The 22,194-nt window shown below is 43.4% G+C and overlaps 1 protein-coding gene, 1 long non-coding RNA gene and 4 other non-coding genes across 6 annotated transcripts; 5 read left to right on the plus strand and 1 right to left on the minus strand.

Annotated features, from left to right (window-relative positions):
* The first annotated feature begins 337 nt into the window (after nt 1-337).
* Nucleotides 338-428, plus strand: TRNAY-GUA. The gene is given in 2 exon segments: nt 338-374; nt 393-428. It is a non-coding gene; the product is annotated as a tRNA-Tyr (tRNA).
* A 387-nt stretch (nt 429-815) lies between these two features.
* On the plus strand, nt 816-6,240 carry LOC105526770. The gene is made up of 2 exons (XR_001004142.1): nt 816-1,022; nt 3,585-6,240. It is a non-coding gene; the product is annotated as an uncharacterized LOC105526770 (long non-coding RNA).
* TRNAA-AGC lies at nt 3,420-3,492 on the minus strand. The gene has a single exon. It is a non-coding gene; the product is annotated as a tRNA-Ala (tRNA).
* A 2,373-nt stretch (nt 6,241-8,613) lies between the features above and the next one.
* On the plus strand, nt 8,614-8,704 carry TRNAY-GUA. The gene is given in 2 exon segments: nt 8,614-8,650; nt 8,669-8,704. It is a non-coding gene; the product is annotated as a tRNA-Tyr (tRNA).
* Nucleotides 8,705-17,297: 8,593 nt separating this feature from the next.
* On the plus strand, nt 17,298-17,386 carry TRNAY-GUA. The gene is given in 2 exon segments: nt 17,298-17,334; nt 17,351-17,386. It is a non-coding gene; the product is annotated as a tRNA-Tyr (tRNA).
* A 1,629-nt stretch (nt 17,387-19,015) lies between these two features.
* ABT1 (activator of basal transcription 1) lies at nt 19,016-21,212 on the plus strand. The gene is made up of 3 exons (XM_011962886.1): nt 19,016-19,290; nt 19,972-20,168; nt 20,323-21,212. Exons 1-3 carry the CDS (start codon nt 19,050-19,052, stop codon nt 20,701-20,703), a joined length of 819 nt encoding a protein of 272 aa, XP_011818276.1. The 5' UTR covers nt 19,016-19,049; the 3' UTR covers nt 20,704-21,212.
* Nucleotides 21,213-22,194: the final 982 nt, after the last annotated feature.

The following is a 22,194-nucleotide window of genomic DNA, read 5'->3' on the forward strand; positions in this document are numbered from 1 at the left end:
TGCAGTGTTAAAGTGTTTCAAATTCTATTTTTAGGTAGAGATTAAAATTGGTTATGTAATGCATTCATCACAACAGAAGATGGTCATTGCTAAATTCTTATCAGTTCCTTGTGCCTCCTTAACATTTTATGTTTCTTTTTGTAAACCAGTGAGAGTGGTGCTCCTGTTTTCTCCCTGTTTCATAGAAAAGGGCCTCTGAATATCAATCAATTCCGAAGGGGGACTGGATGTCAAAAAGAGTATCAACAACATAGGTTAAATAGGACCGCAAACGGCCACGATTGCCCAACCTCGCGCAGAGATGGCACCCCCAGCAGAGAGAGAAAGTTACGTGAATCCTTCGATAGCTCAGTTGGTAGAGCGGAGGACTGTAGTTGGATACTTCCTTAGACATCCTTAGGTCGCTGGTTCGAATCCGGCTCGAAGGAATTCATAGATTTTTTTTTTTTTTTTTTGGTGTATAAGTTTTAAGATTCATTCTCAGAAATGAGTATTTCACTTATACATATCCTCGATGAGAATCTATTATAAAACTATTCTGGATGTGCAATGAATCTCTTTAATTTTTATTATTCTCCGTAATAATTTTTAACACGCGCCATCAAGACTGCATCCCTATAATTCATATAATCCAACTCTCTTAGAAGTCCTGGGCACTAAGGAAGTGAATCAGACACTGGTCCACTGGGCTAGAGATCCACAGAGGCCTCTCCACCCCTTAACCCCGGATCCACAGCCTGGGGAAAGGGGTGGCTGGTGGGAATTACTCGGAGCAACTGGTAATTGGTGGGGCACGCGCGTCCCCTGGTGTTCAAAGTTCTGAATCGTTGAGTGTTACGTGCTGAACCACTAGCGTCTGAACCCTACACATCTGAAGCCAGAATGACATTCAGGGAGTCTATTCGCCCTTCTCCTTTTAATTGTCAAGGTGGTGGCTTTCGACCCTAGCTGAGAATATGTGGTAGATACTAGAATCACCTGGGGAGATTTTACAACGCATCTATGCTTGGGTTTCTTTGGAGGTAAGATTCAGGTATTGTAGTTTCAAAAGCTCACCAGGTGACTTTTATGTACTGCAAGTTTTGAAAAACACTGGTAGAAGCGAATTATTTTAGGAGAAAATAATACATATGGGAAAAAATGGACAGGATTTCCTACCCATATAGGAAATTAGCTCACGAAGTAGAGATCTGGCATAACAGTGGTACATATTTGCTAATTTTGTGTCAATCTAATTACAATATATTAATCCCATTGTACCCTTTTGTGTCTCAAAATGTGATCCCAGGTACCTATGGAAGAGTTCTTAATGACAAATATCTTTGTCTAGATCAAAGTGAGGAAGCGTTTTCTGAGGATTTTGTGCCTGGCAATTTCTTGTATGTGCCTTCCCATGTTTCCAAACTTTTATTTTTTATGAAAATAATTCTCAAACTTGGATATGTATCAGAACCACCCGGAAAACTAATAAAAAACACAGAAGCCTAGGCTTATTGAATTACGGTGGTGGTTGGAGAGCCCTGCCCAAAACGCATTGGAAGCCACTCCTATTAAGGGCTGGAGATGGATCTAAACTGATAGCTCCCCATGAACTTGCTTTTTGAAGGCTGGTTGGGGGCAAAAGAAAAATGGCCTTTGTTTTTTGAGACGGAGTCTTGCTCCGTCGCCCAGCCTGGAGTGCAGTGGCTCCATCTCAGTTCACTGCAAGCTCTGCCTTCCGGGTTCAAGAGATTCTCCCGCCTCAGTCTCCCGAGTAGCTAGGATTACAGGCGTCCGCCACCACGCTGGGCTAATTTTTGTGTTTTTAGTAGAAACGGGATTTCATCATGTTGGCCAGGCTGGTCTGGAACTCCTGACCTCAGGTGATCCACCTGCCTCGTCCTCCCAAAGTGCTGGAATTACAGGCGCGAGCCACCGCACCCAGCCAGAAAACAAAACAAAACAAAAAATAGGTATTTTGAAAGGTAATGTTTGGGCCTTGAATGCAACATTTATTAAATAGTCCTGAACTAAGCTTCTTGCCAAGGCACAATAGATTTCGGTCCAGATAGATTCTCTGTTACAATTCTCCTCCCATATGCCAGCACCAGTAACAGCAGAAGACCCCCCACCCCCACCCTCCGGCAAGTTATAGCAAGATTACTTCAGAAGAGGAAGAGTGAATGTCAAAACAAAACAAAACAAAACAAAAACCCTCAAACATACCTACATATCTTTGGCTCTCCCTCATTTTATTTTATTTGTTTATATTTTTTGAGACGGAGTCTCGCTCTGTCGCCCAGGCTGGAGTGCAGTGGCGCGATCTCGGCTCACCGCAACCTCTGCCTTCCGGTTTCAAGCCATTCTCCTGGCTCAGCCTCCCGAGTAGCTGGGATTACAGGCATGCGCCACCACGCCTGGCTAATTTTTGTTGGGATTCATGCACCACCAAGCCCGGCTAATTTTTGTATTTTTAGTAAAGGACGGGGGTTTCACCATGTTGCCAGGCTGGTCTCGAACTCCTCACCTCTGGATCATCCTGTCTCGGCCTCCCAAAGTGCTGGGATTACAGATGTGAGCCACCACGCCCCGCCCATCCATTTTATTGAGATAATGGGAGTGCATTTGTTACAGTTGTAACAACTCGAGGTGGTCCTCAATAGGTCGGACATGTAGGAAATCGATTCTAAGAATAAAAATGTAATTTTAAAAATCTTTTAAAATTTGTAATACAGGGCCAGGCGCGGTGGCCCACTCCTGTAATCCCAGCCCTGTGGGAGGCCGAGGCGGGTGGATCACTAGAGGTTAGGAGTTCAAGACCAGCCTGGCCAATATGGTGAAACCCCGTATCTACTAAAAATATTCCGGGTGTGGTGGCTCACAGCTGTAATCCCAGCTACTCCGGAGGCTGAGGCACAAGAATCGCTTGAACCCGGGAAGCGGAGGTTGCAGTGAGCCGAAATCGTGCCACTGCACTCCAGACTGGGCGACAGAGTAAGTCTGTCTCAAAAAAAAAAAAAGGAAAAGAAAAAGAAAAGAAAAAAATTTGTAATATGTCAAGTCTATCTCAAAGAAAAAAAAAAAAGGAAAAGAAAAAGAAAAGAAAAAAAATTGTAATATGTCCTCAGTCTGCTCTGATAAAAATGTAATACATAAATGTAATACATAAATGATGGAAGTGCATAATAGATTTGCCAATGCACCTGGCAGAGACCAACGTTCAGAACTGAAAACCGTGAGAGAAATTCCAAAGAACCCAGCTCTGTCTACCATAGAACAGTCTGAGGACTAGGTGGTGAGGGAATCTTGAGCTTGAAGGAAAGACCACCCCCATTATGATATGGGAGTGTGTTGTTAGCTGTTTATGAGTCAGCAAGACATTCATGGAAAGATAGGAGTAAAGGCCAAAGGGTAAGGTGGGAGAGGAAACTACATAAAACTGGAGAATGCGGGCATCGATCCCGCTACCTCTCGCATGCTAAGCGAGCGCTCTACCATTTGAGCTAATTCCCCTCGTGGAGAAGTATCATTTACATCCTTTACCCTCTTTGATATCTGGAAGTAATTCAGGACTCGCTGCTATTTCAATTGATTTTCGTCATTAGCCAATAGGAAAAAAATGAAGAACTGTATATCAATGGTAACTAAAGAGCCTCAGCATGACTTCTGCCCCTCAGCGCCATCTATAATCTGTTTTACCCTGTCGGATCCGTCGGGAGGAGACCACGGAGTGCAGGTGAACCAGGGAGTCAGAGTCCTTAGAAACAGCTGTCTTGGGGATCCGGGAAGAGTTTAACACTGGAATCACATCTAAAACTGGAAGCAAATTGAAGATGCAGCCGGAAGGGAAAATCAAGTTTTTCAAGCAATGAGGTTCGGCCTTGGCCTAACCAATAGTTTCTACCACTCTCCGCACCCCTAAAATTTTCATCTATTCATCTGGTTCCAGAAACAGATTATCCAGCGTCTTTATAGATCTACGAATGTCCCTTAAAGTCGGGAGCGGTGGTTCACGCCTGTAATCCCAGCACTTTGGGAGGCCGAGGCGGGTGGATCACTTGAGATTAGGAGTTCGAGACCAGCCTGCCAATATGGTGAAACCCCCGTCTCCACTAAAAACACAAAAAACTAGCCGGGCATGGTGGCGCACGCCTGTAATCCCAGTTGCTGGGGAGGCTGAAGCAGGAGAATCGCTTGAACCCAGGAGGCAGAGCTTGCAATAAGCTGAGTTCGCACCACTGCATTCCAGCCTGGGCGACAGAGTAGTAAGACTCCCTCTCGAAAAGAAAAAGAAAAAAAAATCCACTTTTTGTCTGGCTTTGTCACCGCCGGAGGACCTGTGGCCACGAGGGGGCGTGCGTCCCATTTGATTTCTCTATTCTAGTTTCTGTAGTCCTGATTTCGATCAAGGGGTGTACAAATTATTTTTCTAAGGTAAATATTAGCAAGAGAAGCGAATATACTTATGGCTGCAGACTTAGAGGCACAGTGCACAAAGACAAATGCTTTAGTTGCCACTTTTTCTTCTGGGCCTACTGAGTACCAGGTACTGTGCCAGGTGCTAGGTGCTAGGTACTGTTCAGCAGAAGCTAGTTGGGAAAAGGAGGATCCGTTGGGCATTGCTAGAGGCCCATCACTCTCAGAAAAGCCATACAAAAGCTGTCACCCAACATCTGCACCTTCAACTGCTTCTTTTCCAGAAATTCCATCATTAGAAACTTATTTTTTTTTATTTTCTAGTCTCAATGAAATAGGGGCAAGATGCTACAAACTGAAAATGGAGAAGACAAAATATCTTATGTAAGAAAGTGACTATGCTGCTCAGGACGTAACAGGTCTTTTAAAGACCTTAAGACAACCTTTAGTACTTGCTCTTCTCTTTTGCTTTTTCATTGCAATCATGGCTGACAAAGTGGATAACTCTGTGGAAAGACGACCTCCCAATTTCCTGCCCCCACCATTTTAAACAAGAGAGTTAAAAACTCAGATATTAGCCAGGTGCAGTGGCTCACCCCTGTAATCCCAGCTCTTTGGGAGGCCGCTGGATCACTTGAGGTCAGGAGTTCGAGACCAGCCTGAGACCAACATGGCGAAACTCTGTCTCTACTAAAAATACAAAAATCAGCTGTGGGCCGTGGTCGGTGCCTGTAATCTCGGCTACTTGGGAGGCTGATGCAGGAGAATCGCTTGAACCTGAGAGGCAGAGGTTGCAGTGAGCAGAGATTGCAACACTGCCCTCCCTCCAGCCTGGGCGACAGAGCGAGACCCTCTCAATAAACAAACAAAATACCAGATGTTCTAAGTGCGTGTAGAAACCCACCATTCATCTCGGAACTTGGCTCAAAGTCAGCCTTGCTTTGAGGCTCACACCACCTAGGTGCTTTCTCCTTCCACCCTGGACAGAATTTATCCAGTCAGTTTGGCCTCCCCTTACTCTTTTCTGTTTATTTTCTATGACTCTATTAGCAGTGCAGGTGTGGAAATGAGGTGAAAGAAAATTAGCCCAATCCCATAGTTCAGATCCATGGGTTGTGTGTTGGCATGCCTGCAAACTGGGAGCAATTGGTTTGCCTAGGGCTTTTGAATTGGGAGTTCTGGTTTCCAGCAACATTGGATTAGGTATCAAATTTTACAATTTCTTAGCTTCCACAGAAGTAAATTAAGGTCAAGAAACCCCATCTCTACAAAAAGTACAAAAATTAGCTGGGCTTGGTAGCATGTGCCTGTAGTAGTCCCAGCTACTAGGGAAGCTGAGGTGGGAGGATCATCTGAGGAGGGTGAAGTTGCAGAACTGTGATCATGCCTCTGCACTCCAGCCTGCGCGACAGAGTGACAGACTGAGCCGCTTTCTCAAAAAATAAAAAAATAAAAAAATAAAAGAATATCTTAAAGTTCACATGGAAGTTTTAACAGTTGTCAGCAGTAGTTAAACTATTGACTCTCAACTCCAAACCCACTGCTATGGACTGAATTGTGTTTCCTTAAAATTCTGTGTTGAATCCTGAACCCTTAAAGTGACTTAGTTGGAGTAAGGAAGTAGTTAAGGTTAAATAAGGTCATAGGGATGGGCCTTGATCCCTAAGATTAGTTTCCTTATAAGAGGAGACAGAGTACTCAAACCATGTGAAGACACAGCAATAAGATGTCCGTCTGCAAGCCAGGAAGTGAGCCCTTACCAAGAACCAAATCAGTTAGCAACTTAATCTTGGACTTCCCAGTCTCCAGAACTGTGAGAAAATAAATTTATGTTGTTTTAAGCCACCCAGTCTGTGGTATTTTTGTCACAGCAGCCTGCTAGAGTTTGAATGTCTGTGTCCTTCCAAAATTCATTATACTGAAATCTAAGACCCAATATGATAGTGTTAAGACGTGGGGACTTTAGGAAGCCATTTGGCCATCAGAGCTATGCCATTTCTTTTTTGTGGGGGGCCTTCTCTTTCTTCTGCCATATGAGAACACAATGTTTCTTCCTTTCACCCTCCATTTCTTCTACCATGTGAGAACACAAACATAGGTGCTATCTTGGAAGCAGAAAGCAGGTCTCACCAGACACTGAATCTGTTGATCCCTTGATCTTGTACTTCCCAGCCTCCAGAACCGTGAGCAATACATTTCTACTTTATTTATTTATTTATTTATTTATTTGAGATGGAATCTCACTCTGTCACCCAGGCTGGAGTGCAGTGGTGCAACCTTGGCTCACTGCAGCCTCTGCCTCCCGGTGTCTCCTGCCTTAGCCTGCCCAGTAGCTGGGACTATAGGTGTGAGCCACCATACCCAGCTAATTTTTGTATTTTTAGTAGAGATGGGTTTTCACCATGTTGGCCAGGCTGGTTTTGAACTTGTGACCTCAAGTGATCCACCCACCATGGCCTCCTAAAGTGCTAGGATTACAGTTGTGAACCAGAGCACCTGGCCTCTACTCTTTATAAATTACCCAGTCTCAGGTATTTTGCTATGCAGAACAAATGGATTCATTATACCGAATACTTCTAGTGTTCTGAAAAAACTGCGTTAAAACCGATTGTAGTTTAAAAAATGAGTATCAATATAATTAAAACTGAATCTCCTTAATGCAACAAGACTTGAAGACCCAGAAACTTTCAGGACACATATTTAGGAATTCTAGAGAACAAAGTGTTACGTGTCCTTCGATAGCTCAGTTGGTAGAGTGGAGGATTATAGGTTTCACTTAAACTATAAGGGATCTTTAGGTTGGTGGTTCGAATCCGGCTGGGAGGACGTCAGTTTTGAACTATGGGCTAACTATTGAACTATGGGCTAACTAACGAACTTAACGAAAACAAGGCTCTAGACGGGAAAACGTATTAAGTTGCTCTTTAATCCTTTCTTTAATCCCCTTTGTGATACAGGAAGTAAGACTCTTAATCACATTGCAGTTTTACCACTTGACCCTATGGGTAAGCCTTGCCAAAAGGGAGGCTACAGACTCCAAGGCTGGAGGTGAGAAAGTGAACTTGTTTTCTTTCTGGGGCCTTCCTGTTTCTCTAGGTGTCACCCCAGTAGCCCTAACAGAGACAACAACTTTGTAGCAGCCCCGTCTCAAAATTTCACTTCTTATTGGCATCTCTGTAGCTTTTCCACGTGGTGTCCAAGGTACAGATAGGATACACAATAATGTCAAGAGAGACTGTCCACATCCTAGGATCACTCCTCTCTAGCTGCTAGCTCTCTATTAGGTTAGAAACATTGAAAGTTAGCATCTACTATTTTCTTAGTTACTCATGCAAGGGACTTAATTACAGAATTTAATATCAACTGTATGCTATTAATATGTCTGACAAGAGGCACTGGCAGTTGCCATTTGAAAAAAAACTTGGGACTTTTCCTTTTAAAGCCTTTTCTTGCGAGATAGTTTTAACATATTCCCCATTTCTGCCTGAGCTTAGCAGACAACAATCTACACAGAACCTCTCTCTATGTTGGACAATTTGCTTTGAAAAAGGAATATTTATATTTCCACGTAAAGTTTTCAAGAGTTTTTACTTCATTTTAACTGCTCCGCCATGATTATGTAATATACACTCAAATTTACACAAACACGCACAGACGACACTTCAACGTTTCAACACTACAGTTATGAATATACACAATTTATCATTCGACTTTCAGAAAGGAGAACTCCAAGGATACCGGAATACTTTATTCACAACCCTGGGATCCTCATCAACCCAGTTGTCTGTATTTAGGGCAACCAAAGCAAATCCAGACACTTTTAAGAGAGAAAGGAGGAGTTAATCAGACAAAACAGCAGGACAGAGGGCGTAATCTGGGAGATTGTGTATATCTAGGGGAGGAGGACGGGGGATTCCAGTAAGGTTTTTGGTTTGAGCTATACATAAATATCCTAATGTTTTCAATATAAAACCCAATGCCTTTTACATATTTATAACCATGAAGCCAATTACCTAGATCATTACACAGAATAATTCCGGTGTCTGAGAATACCGCTTTAAAGCCGATGGAAGTTTAAAAAATTAATATTAATATAATTAAAACCAAGTCTCCTAAACGGAACAAGACTTGAAAACCTAGAAACTTCCAGGACGCACATTATTTTGGGGCTTTTAGAGAGCGCAGAACTACGTGTCTAGAGAACAAGAAGTTATGTGTCCTTCGATAGCTCAGTTGGTAGAGCGGAGGACTGTAGGTTCATTTACACCAAGGTATCCTTAGGTCGCTGGTTCGAATCCGGCTCGAAGGACAGCAGTTTTGACCTACGGCTGAATTATTTCAGACATATGTGATCTTTACGAAAATAAAATAGAAAAAAAAATGTTTTACGAAAACAAAGATCTAGAAAAAAAAATGAATCAGACGGCCCCTTAGGCTCAACCATGCGCGAGTAGACAATTTTTGGTTACATGCGTAAAATCTTTTAGGAATAAACCAGAAACGTGGTAGCTTCACCGAAGGGCGCCTGCGTAGATGAAAAGCAGTGTTTCCAGGAAGTCTGAGGCTTCACTTTTTCCTTGTGAAATTTGTGCCTCGCAACACTCTTCACCTCCACTCCCTCCCTGAGTCTCCTCCTGGCTCTTGCTTTCTTGATGCCATTCTTATTTCCCGCTACTGATCATCAAATGCAGTTTTTATTCCTCTCCCCATCCCCGACCCGAGTTGACGTTCCACCAGCAAACCACAGCCAACACCCGCAATGGAGTTCAGTTAAGAAGGCGCGTGGGAGGTGTGGGGAATGCCAGGAGCACCCTGGCCCCAAGGTTTTCATTTCAGTTTTTATTGGAGGTTAGAATATACGAAGACTTTTGAGGTCCTCTGCTATCTTGTTACTTTTCTTCTTCTCTCTTTCTGTTTCTCTGTGTATGGGGGTTGTTGTTGTTGTTGTTGTTGTTGTTGTTGTTGTTGTTGTTGTTGTTTTAGACAATCTCGCTCTGTCGCCCAGGCTGAAGGGCTCACTGGACTTCCTGGGCTCAAATGATCCTCCCACCTCAGACTCCCGAGTAGCTGGGACTACAGGCTCGAGTCACCACCCCTAGCTATTTTTGGAGAGACGAGGGGTGTGGTGGGAGAGTCTCGCTTTCTCGGCCAAACTAGTCTCGAACTGATGGATTCAAGCGATCCGTCCGCCTCGGCCTCCCACAGTGCTGGGATTACAGAAATGAGCCACCGCGCCTGGCCAATACTTTTTTATTCTTTAGGCACAGAAAATGAAGAATAAAATTTGAGAACTTTTTTATTTTTAAATTTTCTGTTCAGGGGCTACATAGGCAGATTTGTTACGTGACTAAATTGCGTGTCGCTCGGTTTTGGTGTACGAACGTCCCCATCACCAACGTAGTAATCACAGTACCCGATAGTTTTTCAACCCTCATCCTCCTTCCATCCTCCTGCCTCTAGTAGTTCCCAGGGTCTATTGTTCTCACCTTTGTGTCCATGTGTACTCAGTGTTTAGCTCCCTACTTATAAGTGAGAGAACGTGAGGTATTTGGTTTTCTGTTCCTGAGTTAATCCACTTACAATAGTGGCCTCCAGTTGCACCCATGTTGCTGCAAAGGACGTGATTTTGTACTTTTTTCATGGCTGTGTAGTATTCCATGGTGTATATGTATCACGTTTTCTTTATTCCACCGTTAGTGGGTATGTAGGTTGATTCCATGTCTTTGCTATTGTGAATAGTGCTGCAACAAACATACTTATGCATGTGTCTTTTTGGTAGAATGATTTATTTTCCTTTGTGTATATACTCAGTAGTAGGATTGATGAGTCAAATGGTAGTTCTAAGTTATTTGGGAAATTTCCAAACTGCTTTGCCCAGTAGCTGAATTAATTTACATTCCCACTAACAGTGGGAATGTAAGCATTCCCTTTTCTCTGCCACCTTGCCATATATCCATTATTTTTGATGTTTTAATAACAGCCATTCTGACTGATGTGAAATGGTATCTCATTGAGGTTTGATTTCTGTTTCTCTAATTAGTGATGTTGAACATTTTTCATATATTTGTTGGCTGCATGTATGTCTTCTTTTGAAAAGTGTCTGTTCATGTCTCTTGCCCATTTTTTATTGGAGTTATTTGTTTTTTGCTCATGGAATTATTTAAGTTCCATATGAATCCTTAGCATTAGAGCTATGTCGGATGCATAATTTGTGAATATTTTCTTCATTCTGTAGAATGTCTATTTACTCTGTTGATGGTTTTTTTGTTTGTTTGTTTTGTTTTGTTTGTTTTGACACAAGAGTCTCACTCTGTAGCCCAGGCTGGAGTGCAGTGGTGCGACCTCGGCACACGGCAATTTTGGCCTTCCAGGTTCAAGTGATTCTCATGCCTCTGCCTCCTGAGTAGCTGGGACTACAGGTGTGTGCCACCATGCCTGGCTGATTTTTGTATTTTTAGTAGAGATGGGATTTCGCCATATTGGCCAGGCTGGTTTCCAACTCCTCGCCTCAAGTAATCCACACGCTTCCACTTCCCAAAGTGTTGGGATTACAGGTATGAGCGAGTGAACCAGGCCCCTTGATAGTTTCTTTTGTTGGGCAGAAGTTCAATTACATTCCCCTTAACAATTTTGGTTTTTGTTGCAAATGCTTTTGGAGACTTAGTCGTAAATTACTTGCCAAGGCTGATGTCCAGAATGGTATTTCATAGGTTTTCTTCTAGGATTTTTATAGTTTGAGGCCTTACATTTAAATCTTGAGTTAATTTTTGTATATGGTGAAAGGTATGGGTCCAGTTTCAATCTTCTGCACATGGTTAGCCAGTTATTCCAGCACCATTTATTGAACACAGTCCATTCTCCATTGCTTGTTATTTTGTCAGCTTTGTCAAAGATCAGATGGTTATAGTTGTGTGACTTTATGTCTGGGTTCTCTATCCTGTTCCATAGGTTTATGTGTCTGTTTTTGTACCAGTACGATGCTGTTTTGGTTACCTGTAGCTTTGCAGTATAGTTTGAAGATGAGTAGTGTGATTCCTCTGGCTTTGTTCTTTTTGCTTAGTATTGCTTTGGCTATTTGGACTCTTTTATTTCATATGATTTTATTTTATTTATTTATTTAGAGATGGAGTCTCGCTCTGTCACCCAGGCTGGAGTGCAGTGGTGCCATCTCAGCTCACTGCAACCTCTGCCTCCTGGATTCAGGCAATTCTCCTGCCTCAGCCTCCAGAGGAGCTGGGATTACAGGCACCCGCCACCACACCTGGCTATTTTTTTTTTTTTTTTTTTTGTATTTTTAGTAGATACTGGGTTTCATCATATTGGACAGGCTGGTCTTGAACTTCTGACCTCTGGTGATCTGCCTGCCTCAGCATTCCAAAATGTTGGAATTACACTGCGAATGGCCGAAATTAACTGATGTTGAAATTAACCTTTCTTGACTCTTTAGCCACACCTGGCTAAATTTAGTTTGTATTTTTAGTGGACACTGCGTTTCACCATGTTGGACAGGCTGGTCTTGAATTCCTGACCTCTGGTGATCTGCCTGCCTCAGCGTCGCAAAGTATTGGAATTACACCGCAACTGGCCGAAATTAACTGATCTTGAAATTAACGTTTCTTGACTCTATCGGTTGATAGTGAAATAAACTTCTCCCTGATCTTTTCTTTTCTTTTCTTTTTTTTTTTGAGGCGGAGTCTCTCTCTGTCGCCCAGGCTGGAGTGCAGTGGCGGATATCCGCTCACTGCAAGCCCCATCTCCCGGGTTCACGCCATTCTCCTGCCTCAGGCTCCCGAGGAGTTGGGACTACAGTACAGGTGCCCACCTCCACGCCCGGCAATTTTTTTGTATTTTTTGATAGAGACGGGGTTTCACCGTGTTAGCCAGGATGGTCTCGATCTCCTGATCTTGTGAGCTGCCCACCTTGGCCTCCCAAAGTGCTGGGATTACAGGTGTGAGCCACCGCGCCCAGCCTCCCTGATCTGGAAACAAACCTTTCTTTATTGTTTATCCTCTGGCAGCTACTGCTTCACACGTCTTGAAAGAATGGTCCTCGGTCTTTCTTGTCTTTGCACTCAGTCTTTTCTTTTCTTTATTTTTTTCCTTTTTTTTTTTTTTTTGAGACAGGGTCTGGCTCTGTTACTCAGGCTGCACTGCAGTGGCATGATACCGGCTCACTGCAGCCTCAACCTCCTCAGCTTAAGCTGTTCTCCCACTTCAACCTCCCGAGTAGCCAGGACTACAGGTGCGTGCCACCACACCTGTGGCTAATTTTTGTAGAGATGGGGTCTCTCCATTTTGCCCAGGCTGGTCTCCAACTCCTGGTCTCAAGCGAACCTCCCGACTTGGCCTCCCAAAGTGCTGGGATTACAGGCTTGAGCCACTGCATCCAGCCTGTCCTCTGTGTTAAACTTACTCCCATTTGTCTCTCATCTCTACATAAATGGCTCTTTTCAAAGTTCCCGTGGACCTCACTGTTGCTAATCTAATGATCAATTCTCTGCCTTCTCTTACATGGTTCATCAGTAGCAGCATTAGATTGGGACGCTCAATTCTTCTTGGTATATTTTCTTCATTTGGCTTCTGGGGCATCACACTCTCTTTGAGTTACTCCTTCCTCATTGATAGCTTCTTCCTGGTCTTCTTTACTGGTTCTTCCTCTTCTCCCTGACTCCTTAACATTGTTTTTCTCCCCAGGCTTTAGTTCTTAGTCCTCTTCTGTTATCTATTTACACCCAATTCTTTGAGAGTCTCCTCCAGGGTCATGAACTTAAACCTGTTTCTGTGCAGATAACTCACATTATTATATCTCCAGCCCAGACAGTTTTGGCGGTTATGCATAAAGCTACTATAAATATTCATATAGTGTTATGGCGAATATATGTATAATTTCATTTTTAAAAACTGACAGTGTTTTTCAAGGTGGAACAGTTTTTACTCCCACCAGCAATATATGAGAATTTCAGTTATTTCACATCATCATCAGCACTCGGCACTGTTAATTTCTCACCTTTTTTTTTTTTTTTTAACTTTAGCCATTCTCTTAGGTGTGTAAAGTATCTCATTGTGGCTTTAATTTGCATCTCCCTAATGAATAGTGATGTTGAATATCTTTTTATGCTTATTGGCCATCAGTACAGCTTCTTTTGTAAAATATCTGTCCAAGTCATTTGTCCATTTAAAAAAATGTATTGTCTGGTCTTATTATTGAGTTGCAAGAGTATGTTATATGTTCTGGTTACAAGTCCTTCATCAGGGAAGTGTTTTCCAAGTATCTTTTTCTAATCTGTGACTTGACTTTTTTTTGTTTTTTTTCTTTTGGTAGATACGGGATTTCACTGTGTTGCCCAGGCTGATCTTGAACTCCTGGACTCAAGCAATCCGCCGGCCTCAGCCTTCCCAAGGGCTGGGATTAGAGGCGTGAGCTACCATGCCTGGCCTGACTGTCTTTTCTTAACAGTATATTTTAAGGAGCAGATTTTTTGTTAAACTGTGATGAAATTCAACTTATTTTTTCCTTTACGGTTTATGCTTTTGTGTCCCATTTAAAATCTTTTTGTTTAACCTAAAGTCACAAAGAGTTTCTTCTACATTTTCTTCTAGAGGTTTTGTGTTCTAGTCCCTGCATTTAAGTCTTTGATTAATTTTGAATTACTGTTTGTACATTGTGTGATATAAGGGTCTAAGTTCATTTATTTGCATATGGATATTCAGTTTTTGCAGAATCATTTTGCAAAGATTATCTTTTTCTTATAGAATTACCTTGGCACTTCTGTCAAAAATCAATTAATCATAATCATGTAAGTTTATCTCTAGACAGGGTCATGCTCTGTTGCCTAGGCTGGAGTGCAGTTCTTCCATCATAGCTTACTGCAGGTTGGAACTCCTGGGTTCAAGCCATTATAGGCATGACACCAGGCCTAGCCTCCCATGTTGTTTCTTCTTCTTCTTTCTTCCTTCATTCTTCTCCTCCTCCTCCTCTTCCTCCTCTTTCTCTTTTCTCCTTCTCCTCTCCTCCTCCTTCTCCTTCTCCTCCTCTCCCCTCCTCCTCCTTCTCCTTCTTCCTCTTCTTCTTTTTCTATTTTGGCCTTACTGAATCACCATGTTTCTTTTATACTTAATTTCTTCCCCTATCTTCTACCCCAGCAGCAACTATGGATATTTTCTGTCCCTATAGTTTTGCACTTGCAAGAATTTCATAGGAATACCATAGTATGTAGCCTTTTGTATCTGGCCTTTTAAATTCAGCATAATGCAGATGACTTTCATCCCTGTTATTACATTTACCGATAGTTTGTTCCTTTTTATTCCATAGGAATATTATAGTGGTCTGTAAGCTTCAAGAGAAGTTAAAACCATCTAGGTAGGACTCAATTCATAAGTTGAAAAGGTACTAAAACAATAGAGAAGGTACAGGGTGGGATTGTAATCAATTGATGATGATACATCTCCAAGAATTATTTCAGAGAGTTAGATTTATCCATAAACCCATTTTGAACTTGTGTCTGCAAGAGGGAATAGAATGGTCGTTCCGACACCAGATTCTGTAAGAAGAGGAAGAAGGAAGTCTTCCACAAAGTGATACAGATATCTAGTGCGGAAAGGTCCTAATTACTTGTTCTTGTATTCCCAGGAGGCAAATCTTGGGGATTATCAGGGGAAAGAGTATTTCAGGCAAATGAAATTCCAACTTTAACAGCCCTGAGGTGAGATTCTCATGCTAGGATTAGTTTATAGGTAAAGAAAATAATTGATGAGATTAGCAATTGGAGTTCTTCCCGATCAAAATCAACTCTATAGTACCATGTCACTGGGAGGCATGAGGCTCTGGGAGCTTGTGAGCATAGCAGTAACTGATGAGAAACATACTGAGCATTTTTTTCAGTGTGTTTGCTGCCCCCTGTGAAAATTAGTGAAGCTTTTATTCAAGAAAGCACGCGAACTGAGATCCTGGGGTTTGGTGGTGAAATGGCAGGGTTGGTCAACTGCTTTTACATCTGGTGTCCAAGGCTCAGGTAAGTACACTTCATATGGGCAGAGACCATCTCATACAGAATCTGCTCATTTCTCTTCTCTGGCTTCTCGTATTTTCCCCTGCTAGGCTACATTATTGAAAAGGAATTTACCAGACTGTATATTCTTAGTTTCTCATGGCAATGAATTGAATAACTGAATTACATATTAGTTATGTTGCTGCAGATATTTCCCATGGGAAATGCTGGAGAGGATCTTTTGGAAAAAAAAGCATATTTTTGTCAAGATTACAATTATGGAGAACTTTAATAAGTGAGGATCTTTTATAGATAAATTCACCAGAACCCCTTTCCATAAATTTCACAATTTATAATTTCCATATACTTTTAATAATTTTATAAAAAAGAAAAGTCTCTCCAGATGCCTTCCCATTTTTCCCATTGGTGTTCATTTCTGTCTTAGGCACTGGGAAGCTGAATACCATTATAGGCATTTATTAGCTAAGCATGACAGCATACCTGTGTGAAAACTGTCAGAATCAAGATGGAGTCACTATTGTTAAAACACACAAACACACAAACAAACTAAAAACGCTGATTAATAGAGCTGGAAAAGGCCATGCTTGATAACAAAAACTATCACAAAAGACTGCAAAAACCATAACCTTGCACAGGCCATCACAATCCTACACAAAAAATACCTCTATAAGGACATCTGCCTCACAACTGCCTGTCCAACCTTGGACTAGTTTCCTCTCTACTATCCATCTTTGTAGCACACGATAATTACTTCAACACAGTTATATAATCCCTCTCATTTTTTCCCTTAAAAATCTTTGTCGCTGGGCTCGGTGGCTCATGCCTGTAATCCCAGCACTTTGGGAGGCCAAGGTGGGTGGATCATGAGGTCAGGAGTTTGAGACCAGCCTGGCCAACATGGTGAAATCCCGTCTCTACTAAAAATACAAAAATTAGCCGGGTGTGGTGGCGGGCATCTGTAATTCTAGGTACTCGGGAGATTGAGGCCGGAGAATTGCTTGAACCCAGAAGGCGGAGGTTGCAGTGAGCCAAGATCGTTGCACTCCAGCCTGGGCGACAGAGCCAGACTCCAACTCAAAAACACCTTTTTCTTCCTTTACCTCCCTGAATATACATAGTTTCCTATGGCACTCGTATTTTCATTGCAATGCTCTATTCCCAAATAAACATCATTTTCTCTCAGAGAGCTTCTCTTTGTTATTTAGGTTGACACCTGTAAATAGAATGTTATATTTCTTGTTTATATTGTGGGGGAAAGGAGAAGTGTTGTGTTTCATTTGTTTGTCCCATTACAATTGTGCAATATCATATGAGCCGCTCAATTCCTAAACATAGGTACACACACACGCACTTCTCATCTCATGTTTTGTGTCTTGAACACAAATTACAAATTATACAAATTCTGCAATTTTCCTTGCCCTTCAGAAAGGAGAATCTCAATGTTTCCAAAATGAGCTGTGCAGTAACTCCGCTTCAAGGTGGTAGGTCCCCCCTCTTCAACCCAGTTGTCTAAGATAAACTTGTCTTTATTATTCACTTCCTAAAGAGAGAGGAGGTGCTAAGCGGACAGGACAGCTGGACAACACGTGCAATAAGGGCAATGGTCCTATCTACTCTGTCTAAGGGAGCAGTACACGGAATACTCGTGGGTTTTTTTTTTTTTTCTGTTTTTTTTTGGACCTATGTGAAATTTTAAATGTTCAAGGGAAGTGTTCATACACTTCTATAGTCACTATCCCTACTCAGATGAGAACATTTTAGAACATTTTGGAACATTTCTAATATCCTCGAAACTTTTCTCACGTTTCCCTATATTTTCAAAATGAACAAGAATACAGGATAGTCAAAAGCAATAGGTAAATTCTGAAGTATCCGAATAACATACAACAACATCCTTCGATAGCTCAGCTGGTAGAGCGGAGGACTGTAGGGGTTTGAATATAGGCATCCTTAGGTCGCTGGTTCGAGTCCGGCTCGGAGGAGTTCCCTTTTAAAAGGGTCTCTCCTGGGCCTGAAATAAAGAAACTTGGAGAACGCAGTGTGCAGCTTGCTTATACATGAATTTGTAAGACGCTCAGAGAAGGAAAATAATCCACCTTGAAAATTGCTAACAAAGGTTGCTTCACGGACTTCACTGAAAAATTGAGTGAGACTCAATTTTCACCAAGTTGAGGAGGGATCATGAGGAATGTGGGGAATGGGATTTTAATATCCCGCTCCTCTTCAAAAAAGGGGCAGTGTACACTTAACAGAAAGTTCTCTTAGTGTACACTTGACAGAAAGTTCTCTTCAATAAAATTAATGAACACAGGCGTGTTTGAATTCGAAGAATCTATTATTAGACTTTTAGACACTCCATGAAAGAGTGCGGGCCCTGTTACTTTAGAAATATACTTGGGGACTGGCAAAAACTGTCATCTCTGATTTTAATAGTGGACACATTTACTCCCTGCTTCCATTCTCTGGGCTACTCTGCGCTGTTGGAGCGAGATGGGAAATTTTGTCAGGGCGCAGCAAGGGCGGATTTATATTGATGGTCCTCAAACTCGCCCCGGGCTGCTTCCAGAAAGCTAATCGGATTATTTGTACTCGGTTCCCAACAATATCCTTTGCAGTCAGCTTGTCGCTGGTGCGGATCGCAAGAACTGAAACGCCTTAAGGATGTGGACGGCGCCCCCTGCTGGTCGCGCCCTCGGGCGACGGTAAGAGACTGAGGACTCGAGCCCGTGCGGGGAAAACGGCTACGGGCTTGGCTTAGGGGATGGTTCGCAGGTCGCCTGGTAGGAGCAGGACCGCCGGGGCCATGTCTGTTCTGTGGTTACGTAGGTCATAGAAGGAAAACTGGTTTGTGATCTGATGGGGAATCTGTGAGGACAGACCCAGGGAGGGCAGAACTAAGCGCGCCGCCGGGGGGGTCGCCAGAATTGGAGGCGTGTGCGCCTCTGACAAGTATTTGCAACGTAAGTATGCATATGGATAATGTATCAATACACATGTGTAATAGATGCCAAACAAATTATTCAAATAATTGTCACATATTTAAATTTTCAGACATTCACAAAATCAAATGTAAAATATTAAACTGAAAGTTCGCAATTTAAATTTTCAAAAATTAAATCTAATTAAATTTCCAAAATTAAACTTTTCAAAATTAAATTTTAAAATATTCAAAATTCCAAGGTAAATTTCCAGAAATAATTAAAACTTCAAAACTCAAATCTTTTAAATGAAATTTATAACCTTTAAAAGGTGAGTCATTCCTCTGCTGGAATCGCACCCAGGGCCCTTGAATAAAATGCTATTTTGATCGCTAGAACACACAGAAACTTCCCTAAAACTGCTCTGCAAAATTCCCTAAAAACCCGGCATCAACCCGCCTTTAGCGGCGTTCTATACGGTAGGTTATATCTGGGGATCTCTGCCTTTTCTGGTTCTGCGTGTCCTGAGTTGGAGATGTGACAGGGAATCTGTGAACCTAACCCAAGCTTCCCACCCCGCTTCCACGCTCTGAATCTGGCTTTCGACCTGACACCCCACTTCCGCCATCACCGCCTTGGCCCCGCCCCCTTATCTCAGGCCGTCGCACACGTTTTACGTCAGTAGGCAAGGCACTTTACGGCCGTCGCGCCGCTCGTGTCAGTCAACATGGAGGCAGAGGAATCGGAGAAGGCCGCAATGGAGCACGAGCCGCTGGAAGGGACAGAACAGACAGTAGACGCGGAGGAGGAGCAGGAGGAATCCGAAGAAGCGGCCTGTGGCGGCAATAAGCGGGTAGTGCCAGGTATTGTGTACCTGGGCCATATCCCGCCGCGCTTCCGTCCCCTGCACGTCCGTAACCTTCTCAGCGCCTATGGCGAGGTCGGACGCGTCTTCTTTCAGGCTGAGGGTAAGTATGCAGACCCTGGCGGTGAAAGGAGGAGGTTGTCGCTCGCTGGCGGGGTGCAAGCATGGATGTCCTGTTGCTTCGCTGCGCGAGACTGAGGCACGAGTTGTTGGATTTTGGGGGTGAGGAGTGCGGTGCTCGGCTCCTGGCTGGTGAATCTGTCTGTGAGGATGCTGGGCTGGGTGGGCGGAGGGGATATGGGGAGAGTGGGTAGCACAGTGCGTCTGGTGGTTCTTTAGTTCTCGGATTGTTACTATTCGTGTTCTTATCCCGGCCCTGCTCACCTCTCTCCGGATCTGTTTACTGGTTTGTTACATGAGTACAACTGAGTAACCTCGTTAGCTTTCTACAAAGCTGAACATACCCCTTTAGCATCGCGGCCTAGGTCAAGAAACTGTTTGATCAACCGCCCTTCCTCTTTCCACCCTCAATTTTACATCGAGGTTGGGGACTTGCGCGGGTTTTAAATAGCGTTCAGAGCCGGCTAGATTAAGGAGTGGACAATTAAGGAAAGAACTGAGTTAGCTGGAGGAAAGGGTGCAATTTACAGTTCTCTCCCTCCTGGGCAAAAACTCTCAGGTGGGACTCCCGCTGGCAGATGTGAAGAACGATGCGGGCAGTGGGAAGTGGTTTTGAGTGAGTGCTGCATAGTCCCTGACGGGTCTTTTTGTCTTTGGCGCTCAGACCAGTTTGTGAGACGCAAGAAGAAAGCAGCAGCAGCTGCGGGAGGTAAAAAGCGGTCCTACAGCAAGGACTACACCGAGGGATGGGTGGAGTTCCGTGACAAGCGCATAGCCAAGCGCGTGGCGGCCAGTCTACACAACACGCCTATGGGTGCCCGCAGGCGCAGCCCCTTCCGTTATGATCTTTGGAACCTCAAGGTGAGGAGATAGATCTTTCTGCCACACCTCTCACCCTCCCTTCTCCCCGGCTCTGGCCCAAGTATACCCATGGCTTCTCATTGGTCTTGTCCCCCTGTCTCATCTTTCTCCCTAATCTGCACTATCCTGATCTTTTCTTATTTTCTGCCCACAGTACTTGCACCGTTTCACCTGGTCCCACCTGAGCGAGCACCTTGCCTTTGAGCGCCAGGTGCGCAGGCAGCGCCTGAGAGCGGAGGTTGCTCAGGCCAAGCGTGAGACCGATTTCTATCTTCAAAGTGTGGAACGGGGACAACGCTTTCTTGCGGCCGATGGGGACCCTGCTCGCCCAGATGGCTCCTGGACATTTGCCCAACGTCCTACTGAGCAGGAACTGAGGGCCCGGAAAGCAGCACGGCCAGGGGGCCGTGAACGGGCTCGCCTGGCGACTGCCCAGGACAAGGCCCGCTCCAACAAAGGGCTCCTGGCCAGGATCTTTGGAGCCCCGCCATCCTCAGAGAGCATGGAGGGACCTTCCCTTGTCAGGGACTCCTGAGGGCCAGGGTCGCCCCTTCCAGCTCCTGGCCCTGCTCTGCTTCCTGTCTACCTCATACTAGAATGATCGTGACTATCCAGGCAAACATTTTACTGTGTTTCTCAGACCAAGTGTCTCTGTTAAGGGCCCAAATGTGCAAGTTTTGAGGGCTTCCACTATCCCCACTCTGAACTCCTGTATATGCCTGGCTGAGTCACCTAATTCATACTGTCATACTAGCATGATTATGACTATTGCATATACTTGTTTTGTTTGACTCTTGGCTGCCTACGTCTATAGGGTCCCCTAAAAATCCCACTTCCTTCCCCCAGGAAGGGCCTTTATTTCCAACTAGGGGGATAATGCCTAGTCCCAGCAATCTTTCTCTATTTAGCAGTCACAGGTGAGGGTGGTATTAGCATCTTTTTTATGTAGAAAAAATTGACAGTTAATGGCGTGGACTGAGTTGGGAAGAAATACATTTCCTAATGTATTTATAGAAAATAAAAATATTTTTATGTGCCTTTTTATTTTTGTTGGGGAGGGTCATTGGACAAGTTCCAGCTTTCATCTCCTTGTGTTCACCGTCTCCTGATCTTAGAGCCCTCCCCCGCCCCCGCCACCCACCTTACTGTTTAACCTGGATTTTTTTCTATTTAATTTGTGTCTAATATCTTAGCCCAGTTTATCAATTAGTTATCTTAAGTCAGCATTTTCTAAGCCATTGTTTGAGGAAACAGTGACAATAGGTAATAACACATCTTAGTATTAAGAGTTTTACAGGCCACTAGTATAAGATAGGCATCGTGGTAGCTGCATATATGGGGTGGAATGGGGGCTATGGCATGTCATGGAGCCCTCTCAAGGGGGACCTGATTGATGATCACAGTCTTCAGTGGTGAGTCAGCCCTCACCAAATTTTCCAGGTCATTCCTACAAAATAACTGTAAGAATAATAAAGGAGAAGTTTGAAAGAGTCTGGAGTGCTCCCACAATTGTAAACAATGCTTCCTGGGTGGAGTGTTGAGTTGGAACCATTGTAAAGGTGGGCAAAGCCTAGGAGAGAACCAGTGCGCCTGAGGTGCACTTATATATGGTGGGGCTGAGGCAAAGCAGCCCTGTAGGCTTCAAAGAATCAGTGTAAGCTACTAAAAGGAACTGAAAACCTAGGTGTCACAATAAACAGTCTACACAGTCTCATGTAGACAAAAATTCTGATCATTTGCCAGGCTGTTTCAGGAAGTGGTAGATGATTATAATTAGTATTTTCCTTGTGCTGTTTGTTTTTTGTCTGTCAATGTGATGATCTGTGTTTTATGGGGTAGAGTGGATTTGTCTACTTTGGCTATAAAATATCCTAACCACATTATGATCCTGATAGGTGCACTTTACTAGGTAAAGTAAAAAGGACCATACAGTAAAGCTTGGTATAACATTTCTCACAACCCACATACCTCTTATACTTGGCACACAAACTACATTTCCACTTAGAAACTTTCATCTTGTTTCTGT

The sequence above is a fragment of the Colobus angolensis genome, unplaced genomic scaffold, assembly GCF_000951035.1.
Source record: "Colobus angolensis palliatus isolate OR3802 unplaced genomic scaffold, Cang.pa_1.0 Scaffold6, whole genome shotgun sequence".
Taxonomy (NCBI): domain Eukaryota; kingdom Metazoa; phylum Chordata; class Mammalia; order Primates; family Cercopithecidae; genus Colobus; species Colobus angolensis.

Excerpts from the sequence above, each read along its gene's own strand:
- ABT1 (XM_011962886.1), top strand. The coding sequence starts at position 19,050 with ATGGAGGCAGAGGAATCGGAGAAGGCCGCAATGGAGCACGAGCCGCTG. Across the intron at positions 19,291-19,971 it reads CGTCTTCTTTCAGGCTGAGG|ACCAGTTTGTGAGACGCAAG; the intron begins GTAAGTATGCAG and ends TTTGGCGCTCAG. Across the intron at positions 20,169-20,322 it reads ATGATCTTTGGAACCTCAAG|TACTTGCACCGTTTCACCTG; the intron begins GTGAGGAGATAG and ends TTCTGCCCACAG.